The 11,302-nt window shown below is 42.7% G+C and overlaps 1 protein-coding gene across 1 annotated transcript; it reads right to left on the reverse strand.

Annotated features, from left to right (window-relative positions):
• Positions 1-476: 476 nt before the first annotated feature.
• On the reverse strand, positions 477-10,895 carry LOC310673955 (uncharacterized protein). The gene is made up of 6 exons (XM_083432807.1): positions 10,776-10,895; positions 10,212-10,337; positions 7,185-7,310; positions 5,585-5,704; positions 3,973-4,113; positions 477-561 (listed from the first exon to the last, which is right to left on the reverse strand). Exons 1-6 carry the CDS (start codon positions 10,825-10,827, stop codon positions 551-553), a joined length of 576 nt encoding a protein of 191 aa, XP_083288933.1. The 5' UTR covers positions 10,828-10,895; the 3' UTR covers positions 477-550.
• Positions 10,896-11,302: the final 407 nt, after the last annotated feature.

Here is an 11,302-nt window from a genome sequence, read left to right on the forward strand (position 1 = left end):
TATTATACTTATTAACATTTTCGTTGTGGCTGTTCTGCTTGTTTGGGACAATTTTGAGCTTTTCCCACTGCTTATCATATTATCCCTCTGATGACAAGGCAGGGAGAAATCTGCATATGTGTCTGGGAGACTGGGGAAGATGGAGCCCTTTGCACCTGGCATTGTATGCCAGCTCAGTCTGAAGTGAAGGAGGAAGCAGGAGAGTCACAGGAGACTAGTAAATACAAACACACACCAGACCTTGTCCTTTCAAGCTGAGTTCCCTTCCTTTGAAGCCAAAGAAAACCAGAGAAGTTTTTAATTCCACCATATAGCAATGAAATAAACAAGATAACTTTGCCTCCCAGTTTGCATAGGAAAAGATGACAAAGGACTTGGTCTGCAGAACAAGTTTGGTTTTATTAGGAGCAGAAAGGAATGAGATAGTTAATTCCTGGAAAGACTCTGGGTAACCAAAAGTATCATCTGAAAGCAATGGAAATAGGGCTCCATTCTTTACGAAGACACAGGTGCAACTTAGGAATTTCCTGTTACACTCTTATATGGTCTGCTATTCTTCCCCTATCAAAGAGAAGAGAATAAGTTATGCTAAATCTCGTGCAATATTCCACACTCAGGAAAACATATATTACATGAGCAAATTAGAAAAGCCAGAATTCTTGAGCATATATTTCTAACTCGAATGCTTTGTTAAGCAAATATCTTAAAAGATAAAGAATGATTAGCTTCCCATCTTGCCATTTGATCTATGCATTCAGTCTCAAGGGTTAGTACCCAAAGTTAGTCCGAGTCTGGTTAAACCCACTGGTATTCATTGTCTTGACTAACTGAAGCCCATGAATTTTAATGCTCCACTCGAGTATAACTTAGTTGTCCTTTTCTTAAAGTTGCATCATCATTTTGCATATTAATTAAAATAAAATTGTATATAATTAACTTAGATATTCCTTCCCAAAACTTTAAAGTTGTCAAAGCCATCAGCCCTTTTTTTATAATTTTTTTTTGGGAGCGGCTGTCCAAGTTAGGGGTTGTTGGTACTGCTTTGTGGTGGTTGACATCATACTTCTATGGTGGTTTCCCAAGGGTGATGCTTGCAGCCCCATGGAACCTTCAGTGTGGGGTTCTTTAGCATTCTGTGTTATCCCCGTGCTGTTTAACACCTACATGAAACCTTGTCTCTCTTTTCTCTTTTATTGAAGAGCAGGGTGTTTTAATGCCATCACAATCACAGAGGTGTCTTTTGAGGGGATATATTGATGGAAAATGTCTACACCACCAGATCGGTAGTTGGGTTCCTATTGAGGATATTTGGCAAGCCAACATGACAGTGTTGTGGGATCAAGGACTGGACTGATCATTCCGTGATATTGTGGCAGTGGACAAGAATGTATTGTATCTTTTGAATAAATGTTTGTTTGTTTTTCTATTATGTTTTTATTGTAATTTTATTGGTCTTAGCTGCCTTGAGTCCGGCTTTGGCCGAGGAGGGCAGGGTATAAATATTCTTATTCTTATTCTTATTTTTTATTACTTCTCCTTTCAGTTTTCCGGCCGGGGAGGGCAGGGTATAAATATTCTTATTCTTATTTATTATTACTTCTCCTTTCAGTTTTCAGGAGCTCGAGGGATCAATAAAGGAGAGACTCCAGCTGGCCATCATGGTCAGGGCTTCCATCCAAAGAGGACACAGTTATTGATTTTCTCAATGGTTGCTTTTCAGGGAAAAACGAAGTCACCAGAAAGGTACATATTGTCTAGCCATTGAGATGGGCTGTTGAGAACCAGTAGCCTATTTGTTCTTTTCCTTGTGGGTGCCACAACATCCTTCAGCAGTGATCCATAAATAAGGGGAAACGTTTGATTATATCTGTGAGTCTTTTGGAGACTGGAGCAGAACCAGTGTTCAACCACACAGGTCTCATCCTATTCCATTATTTGTTTCCTTCTTCGTACTGCTACATTTGCTCTAAAAGACCCAACTGGTCAGTTTGGGGCATTTGAGTTTCAGAATGTCCAAGATGATGTCCTGGGTGTTTTAGCTGAGATTCCTGCATCGCCGGGGGGGGTGGACTTGAAGGCCCATGGGGTCCCTTCCAACTCCATTATTCTATGAGGAACGTAAGAAGAGCCAATGGCCCATCAAGTCCAGCATCCTGTTCTCCCTTTGGCCAATCCGATGAGGAGCACAAGAGCAGCTGGCCCTTCAGCAACTCTGGATAACCCCACTCAATGCTTTCATGTAGATGCTTAAAAAAAACCCCAAAACATTAATGGATGCTGGACTGGGTAGGCCATTAGCTCTTCTTAAGTTCCTCATGAGGCTGACCAAACTGCGGGAGGCAGTGGAAGACAGGTGTGTCTGGCATGCTCTGATCCATGGGGTCACGAAGAGTCGGACACGACTGAACGACTAAACAACAACATGTTCCTCATAGAATCATGGAGTTGGGAGAGACCCTATGGGCCTTGAAGTCCAACCCTCTGCAATGCAGGAATCTCAGCTAAAGCACCCAAGACATCTGGACATTTTGAAACCCAAATACCATTTTTTCACTCTATAGGACGCACTTTTTCCCCTCCAAAAATTAAGGGGAAACGTGTGTGCATCCTATGGAGCGAATGCAGGCTCCTTGGCTTCAGCGATAGCAATGCGAAGCCTCTGAAGTGCAAGACTCTCCTGCTTCAGCGAAAGGAACCCGAAGCCTTTGGAGCACAGCGCGAGGTCCCGCTGCGCTCCAAAGGCTTCAGGCAGCTATTCCTGACAGCAAGACTCTCCTGGTTTCAGCAGAGAGGGAGAGCTGCACAGCGCCCCTTCAGCGAGGCGGGAGGAGAAATGGAAGGGGCTCCGTTTCTCCTGCTGCTTCGCTGAAGGGGTGCTGAGCAGAGAGGGGGAGAATTTTTTTTTCTTGTTCTCCCCCTCTAAAACAAGGTGCATCCTATGGTCGGGTGTGACCTATAGAGTGAAAAATACGGTACCCCAAACTGATCAGTTGGGTCTTTTACAGCAAACTGCAGTGCTGAGAATAGCTGGCCCTCCCATGGCAAATGTAGCAGTATGAAGAAGGAAACAAATAATGGAATAGGACCTGTGTGGTTGAACACTGGTTCTGCTCCACTCTCCAGGAGACTCAAAGATATAATCAAAAGTTTCCACTTATTTATGGATCATTGCTGAAGGTTGCCGTGGCACCCACAAGGAAAGGAACAAATGGGCTACTTGTTCTGTACTTGAACAACTTGGTTAGCAGCTACCTTTACAATCATCATTTGCAATGTGTCCTGGAGAAATATTGTGAAGATAGAAATCAATCCCTCAGGGGGCTACCTCTGGTCCTTTACTGTCATTTGAGGCTCAGGTGGCCTCAGTGATGGAGAGAGCCTCCCATCAGCCTCAGCTGGTTGCCCAGCTGCAACCCATCTCTATACAGATAGACTGACATCTGTTGTCTATGCTCTGACCACTTCAAGATTAGATTACCACAATGCCTTATATTTATATGTGCTGAGCAGTAGCACTTTTTCTCTGTCACCCAATAACATCTCTTTGTCTTGTCCCACACACAGCACCTGCTCCTTATTTGTTCTTCCTCTTGCTTTGAATACTATTGTTTGTTATCTTTAACCTCTTTTCCATAAGGTCACAATTATAAGCTGCATTTAATTATAATTTTAAGATGCACTTTTCCAGAACGTGGGGGAGAAGCGTGGCTTATAATCGGGCCAATACGGTATCATCTCTCTTCCATAAAACACTTATTGTGTTGAAATCCATAAAGAATGAAAGAATGAATACTTAACTAAGGTGTTGCTCTTTTGCAACTGGAAATGTTTGAAATATAATTGCTTTTTCAAAGCTAATTTCTCGTTCTCCCACTCTGCTTCACAGTAATGAAAATGTCTCACCCTCTGAGCACCTCAGCCCAAAATCCCATCAAAATAGTTGTGTTCCATAGCACAAATTAGGGATGTTACCTGTCCCTTTGCAGCAGTATGCATGCTCAATATTATGGCAAGTCATTCCAGAACCCTCATATTCATCTCTTGAACAACGTGGCTTGCAGCGACCTTTACATTCTTTCTTCTGGGTGTGAGTAGATCCTGGAGAAATATTATCTATAAAGAAATCAATCCCTCAGATAAGAGATCATCAACGTCTCAAAGCATTTCATATACAGAGAAAGCAGCCCATTACATTTCAAAGAAATACTGGGCAAATGACATAGTTTTTTCCTTTACAAAGGCACAGGTGCAATTTGGGAATTTACACCATTTTATGATCTGCTACTTTGCCCCTGCTAAAGAAAAGAGAACATGTCAAATCTTGTGCAATAGACCACATTCAGGAAGAAAGAATAATTAAAAAAGATAACTGTATGGCCTTTCGAAAAAGCCAGATTCTTGAACCGATATCAACTTTCTAACAGGAATGCTTTGTAAAGGAAATATCTTGTAAGGTAAAGAAGAATAGTCAGATGTCCACACTGCTGATTAATTTCCAGATTCATTTTCAAAGGTTAGTACCTAAAGTTAGTCATACTAGTGATAAGCCCACTAAAATTAATTCAAATGACTAATTTAAGTTCATTAATTTTAATGTTAATGACTCTGGTCTGAATACAACTTAGTTGTCCTTTTCTTAAAGTTGCAAATTCATTAAAAGACATTCTGAACCATTTGCAAAGAATTCCTTCCCAAAAAGTAAGGCTATGTTTTTCAGAGGGAGAGTGGAGGAATCACATAATCAAAGAGCCCTTTGGGACATTTCTTTTATGAACTAAATCCATGAGTATATCTGAATGAATATGTCATTCTTCACTGCAGGCCTGGCAGACCTCCTTCATTCCAGATGTTGTTCAGTTACGGTTTCCATCATTCTTGACCTTTGATTCTGGGTGGGGCTTGTGGGTTAAGGGACTCCAACCCCTGCAATGCACCACTAAATAATCCCTGAAAGATGGCCATCGAACCTCTGTTTATAAATCACCAATGAAAGCAAAGTCCAGCACTTTCCAAAGCAGTATGTTCAGCTTTGAAACAGCTCTTATCATCAGTTCTTTCCTATGTTTAGTCAGAATCTCGTTTCTTGCAATGTGCCTGGGTCCACTTTTTTCACTTTTTGAAGATGGCGACAAAGTTTGTCCACTTCCCGTCTGCAGGGACACCACCTGTTCCCCAAGGATTCCCATATATTCTATACAGAGGCAGTGAGATTCCATCTGCAATTTCATTTAGTATGTCTGAGTGCAGATCATAAGGCCCTGAAGATTTGAATTCATTCAGAGAAGCTAGGAGTTTCCTTACCACCTCCTTTCCTCTCTTGGGTTGCAGCACCCTCTCTGCATCATTCATTCTATTATCACCACATTGTACACTGTTTTCCTTACGGGTGAAGACAGAGGCAAAGTAGGTGCTGAGCAGTAGCACTTTTTCTCTGTCATCCAATAGCATCTCTTTATCTTCTCCCACACAAAGCATCTGCTGCTTATTTGTTCTTCCTCCTGCTTTGAACACTACTGTTTGTTATCTTTAACCTCTTTTCCAAATCATAATAACTGAGGCCCATAACAAAAAATTAGCATGTTACCTTTCTTTGCACAGCAGTAGACCATATCAGGATGATGGCAGAAGGCTGTTGAAGCCACATATTCTGTACTTGGACAACTTAGTTTGCAGCTACCTTTACAATAATCATTTATGACAGGTCCTGGAGAAATATTGTGACGATAGAAATCAATCCCTCAGATGAGAAGACATCACCAACATCTCTAAGAATCACCAATTCAGTGAAAGCAGTCCATTATATTTTCCATTAAATGAATACAACTTTAATCTTGCACAAATGACATACAGTGGTAACTTGGTTCTCAAACTTAATCCGTTCCAGAAGTCATTTCAAAAACCAAAGCGTTCCAAAACCAAGGCACGCTTTCCTGTAGAAAGTAATGCAAAATGGATTAATCCGTTCCAAACTGTTAAAAACTGTGGGATGTGAAACACAGAGCAGTCAAATACAACATTCCTAGAGTGGACATAAAAATCAGGAAAAGTTCACAAACCGGAACACTTACTTCCAGGTTTGCAGTGCTTGGGTTCCAAGTTGTTTGTGTACCAAGATGTTCAAGAACCAAAGTACCACGGTAGCTTCAAATGAGCTAATATTTCGAACAAGCTAGTGAAGGAATGGGTTTCCCAAATCTAAAACCTGACTGTGTAGTCAGTCTGAAACGGGCCCCAAAATCCCCATTTCTCCTTCTCCAAGGGTGCATTAGCTAAAAACCATTAACTTGAGCTCATGTATAACAGGAACCCAGCTGTACAAACATAACCGTCTCCCTTATCAGTCCATGAAGGCTGGTAATGATGGGTGGCCTTGTCAGTTCCGAGTGGAGCAGGGATGGCACGTCTGGGTCTTATCTTACATCCTGACCACACTGACGCACAGACCTTGTCAGCCCCCATGCCCGGGAACGGTGCCAGGAGTGCTCTTAGAGTTGGTGACCTTCTTACCCCAAGATAAAGAATACAGGAACAGGAACATCCTTTTATGGTCAAGAGTACCAGAACAGGAACATCTGTTTATGGTCATGGATGTCAACTTACGTGTATAAGCTGACGTGTCTGGATTCCTGGGGAAGGGGGGAGAGGGTGCCTGGAGGATATATATACTGTATGCAATTTCTCTTGTTTTTGTGCTTGCTGTGAACTGATTCACGCAGTGCCTTCCCAAATGGGCTAGTTATATATTTCTTATTTTACTACAGTCCTGTGGTTTGAGGGACCCTTATATTTTGCCCAGGACAGTAATCAGCATCAAAAAGAGAACTAGAGGGACATAGGTCTTCATAGATGAATGCTAGAGCCACATGAGTCATCTTGACTGAAAGATATTTCAGAAAGAGAATGAAAGTATCCTCTGTTTATATTTCCTAAGGGAATAGTGATATGCCCAGAGACAGGCAGTGGAGAAGTTTTCAGGAGGAAGGAAAGTGTCTCCTAAGGATTACTAAGAGCTTCCAAGCTCTTAGTAATCACAGCATCCTTTTCTTTCTGTCTGGTTATCAACTGAACTGATTACTGAAGCCTTATCTCCTGCAGCAGTAAACTTATGCTGCCTCTGTGTGGTGACTGAAACTGGGGTCAACTTCCACAAAGTGGGTATCTCATCTCATATTCCCAACAATTACCTATCTTTCTACAACAGAAGACATGACCAGGTCGATCGCAGCGGTCTAATGAAGCCACGTATTCTCTATTTGAACATGATCGTGAGCAGTGACCTCTACAATTATCGTTCAGGGTGGGAGTGGATCCTGGAGAAATGTTAGAAAGATAGAAATCAATCCTTCAGATGAGAAGAAATCACCAACATCTCTAAACATTTCTTAAACAACATAAGCAATCTATTACATTTCCTACTAGATGAAGAAATAGAACTTTAATTTTGCTCATATGACATACATGGTACCTCTGGTTACGTACTTAATTCGTTCCAGAGGTCCATTCTTAACCTGAAACACCACTTTAGCTAATAGGGCCTCCTTCTGCCACCACACGATTTCTGTTCTCATCCTGAAGCAAAGTTCTTAACTCGAGGTACTATTTCTGGGTTAGCGGAGTCTGTAACCTGAAGCGTCTGTAACCCGAGGTACCACTGTAGTATCAAGCGGGCTAATATTTTTAGCATGCCAGAACCCCAAAGGACACCCAAATGGCCAGTTGAACAAATGTTCTTTGACTACAGTCCTGTGGATGGATGGCCCTTTACAGTTTTCCCAGGAAGATCAGGAGCATCAAAAGGAGAACCAGAGGGGCTATGGGTTTGGTCAGCTTGTTGAGCTCCAAGTGCCCATTAAAGCAAGCAGTCAGTGGTGGGTCACCACTTTATTGACCAGGGGGCTGCCTGGCTTAAGGAGAGCAGTAGCTGAGCAATGAGACACAATGACCTTAGGCTAATCAGGTTGAGCTTATAACTCATAATTGCTCCCTCCCACATTGTTTTTGCTCCATTAGCAGCCCTGAAGTGACCTGTCTGGGGCACCAACGTGGTCGGTCTTAATTAAATGGCGCTGATTTTGGAACAGACATGTCAAAACGACCAACGTTCAAAACGACCTTGACAGATTAGAGAACTGGGCAAAAACAAACAAGATGAATTTTAACAGGGAGAAATGTAAAGTATTGCACTTGGGCAAAAAAAATGAGAGGCACAAGTACAAGATGGGTGACACCTGGCTTGAGAGCAGTACATGTGAAAAGGATCTAGGAGTATTGGTTGACCACAAACTTGACATGAGCCAACAGTGTGACGCGGCAGCTAAAAAGCCAATGCAATTCTGGGCTGCATCAATAGGAGTATAGCATCTAGATCAAGGGAAGTAATAGTGCCACTGTATTCTGCTCTGGTCAGACCTCACCTGGAGTACTGTGTCCAGTTCTGGGCACCACAGTTCAAGAAGGACACTGACAAACTGGAATGTGTCCAGAGGAGGGCAACCAAAATGGTCAAAGGCCTGGAAACGATGCCTTATGAGGAACGGCTAAGGGAGCTGGGCATGTTTAGCCTGGAGAAGAGGAGGTTAAGGGGTGATATGATAGCCATGTTCAAATATATAAAAGGATGTCATATAGAGGAGGGAGGAAGGTTGTTTTCTGCTGCTCCAGAGAAGCGGACACGGAGCAAAGGATCCAAACTACAAGAAAGAAGATTCCACCTAAACATTAGGAAGAACTTCCTGACAGTAAGAGCTGTTCGACAGTGGAATTTGCTGCCAAGGAGTGTGGTGGAGTCTCCTTCTTTGGAGGCCTTTAAGCAGAGGCTTGACAACCATATGTCAGGAGTGCTCTGATGGTGTTTCCTGCTTGGCAGGGGGTTGGACTCGATGGCCCTTGTGGTCTCTTCCAACTCTATGATTCTATGATTCTAGGATTGCGCTGTCACACAGCAAATTTTGGCACACTTACACAGGAGTAAGACCTCCAGAAGTCAGTGAGATTTATTCCTAAGTAAGCATGCAGCAGCAGCTCACACCATAGGAAATATGGATCAATTTTCACCCTTGAGCCCTGGCAAAAGCAGCAGATGGGTGCAACCTTGAGAGGTGCCAGCCTGCAGGGAAGCTGGAATGTACAGTAATGATACTATTATTTCCCTTGATCTGGACACTGGACTTCTCTTGATGCAGCCTAGAATTGCATAAGCTTTTATCCTGCTGCATCAGTGTTGATTCATGTTAAACTTGTTGTCTACTAAAAAAAAATTGTTGTCTACCCCTAAATCCTTTGCACATGTACTACTGTCAAGCCAGGTGTACCCAATTCTATATTTGTGCATTGCATTACTCCTGCCTAAGGGTAGAAGAAGAAGAGAGGAAGAGTTTGGATTTGATATCTCGCTTTATCACTACCCTAAGGAGTCTCAAAGTGGCTAACAATCTCCTTTCCCTTCTTCCCCCACAACAAACACTCGAGAGACTTCAGAGAAGTGTGATTAGCCCAAGGTCACCCACCAGCTGCATGTGGAGGAGCCGGGAATTGAACCCGGTTCACCAGATTACGAGTCCACCGCTCTAATCACTACACCACACTGGCTCTCAAATGTAGAACCTAACATTTGCTCCTAATGAAGTTCATTTAGAGTTTTTGGTTGAGTTCTCCAAAGTATAGAAGTCAATGGCAATCCTGATTCTATATTCTGAAGTATTAGCTACCCCTACCAATTTGGTGTCATCTGCAGATTTTATGAACACCCCCCCTCTATGCTTTCATCCAAGTCATGCTGAGCAACAGCAGGCCTAGGAAAGAACCCACTTATCACATTTTTCAGGATGACAAAGCGTTTGTCAAAAGCCTTACTGAAATCAAGGCATACTCTATTCACAGCATTCTTCTGATCTACCAAGCTTGCCACTCTAACAAAAAAAAAAATATAAAATAAGAAACATCTGCAATGACTTTTTTCTTTCAAGAAACTCCTGCCAGTTTTTAGTAACCACGGCATCCTTTTCAATGTGCTCACAGATCCACTGTTTAATTATCTTTTCTAATGGGTGTTGAGCAGTTGCACCTTCCTTCCGTCACACAAAAGCAACTCTCTGCCTTCTACATGCAGAAGGCATGCTTTGAACAGAGCAGCACAAAACCCTGCTTCTTATCTTTTCACCACTTTTCCAATCATAATGATTGCAACCCATAATAACAGTTTAGCACGTTACCTTGCTCTTTGCAGCAGAAGACGTGACCAGTTTCCTGGCAGGGGTCTAAAGAAGACTCATATTCTCCAGCTGAACAGCGTCGCTTGCAGACGCCATTACAAATTATATTAATGGTGTTAGTTGATCCTGGCGAAATATTATGAAGATAGAAATCAACCCCTCAAGTGAAAAGAGATTACCAACATCTCTATGCATTCCCTATTGTATATGTGAATGGAGCTAGGGCTCTTAGTAACACCCAAGTCCAGCATGAGCATAACATGAGTTAACAATGTGATGCAGCAGCAAAAAGAAAAGCTTATGCCATTCTCGGCTGCATCAACAGAAGTATATGCATGGCAGGGGATTGGGCTAGATAATGCCCTTCCAATTCTACAATGCTACAATTCTATTCAGCAAAAGCAGTCCATTCCATTTCCCACTTAATCAGGAAATAAAACATCAATCCTACACAGATGACATAGTATCAAATGGGCTAATAGTTCAAGCACTACAAAGCAGCCAAGAGGCTAGTTTGGCAGGTCTTCTTGGAGTGCTGTGGATGGACAGCCCTTTAGATTTTACCTGGGACTGACAGCAGCGCCAACAGGAGAAGTAGAGGGGCAGAGGTCTTCATGGCTGAATGCTGGAGCCACCAGAGTTGCCTTCTAGCTCAAAGATATTGCAGAGAGAGAAAGGATCCTCTATTTGTACTTCCCAAGGGAATGGTGACAGGAAGCTTTCAGGGGGAAGGGCAGGACTGGGTGTTCCAAACATTCTGCTAATGCTATTCATGGCTACCATGCACCCTTTCAGTCTTGGATAATTAATTCTTGCTCCCTCTCTCTAAAATAGATGGCTTTAAGAGGAAGAGACAAATTCATGGAAGAGAAGACTGTTAATGCCTCCTAGCTAGGATGACTATGCTCTGCTTCCACAGCTGGAGGCAGTGATGCTTCTGAATGGCCGTTGCTGAAGGGCTGACTGCTCTTGTGCTCCTCATCTGATTGGCCAAAGCGAGAACAGGATGCTGGACTTGATGGGCCATTGGCTCTTCTTACGTTCCTCATAGAATAATGGAGTTGGAAGGGACCCCATGGGCCTTCAAGTCC

This window comes from Podarcis tiliguerta (assembly GCF_965153285.1).
Source record: "Podarcis tiliguerta genome assembly, chromosome: 3".
NCBI lineage: Eukaryota > Metazoa > Chordata > Lepidosauria > Squamata > Lacertidae > Podarcis > Podarcis tiliguerta.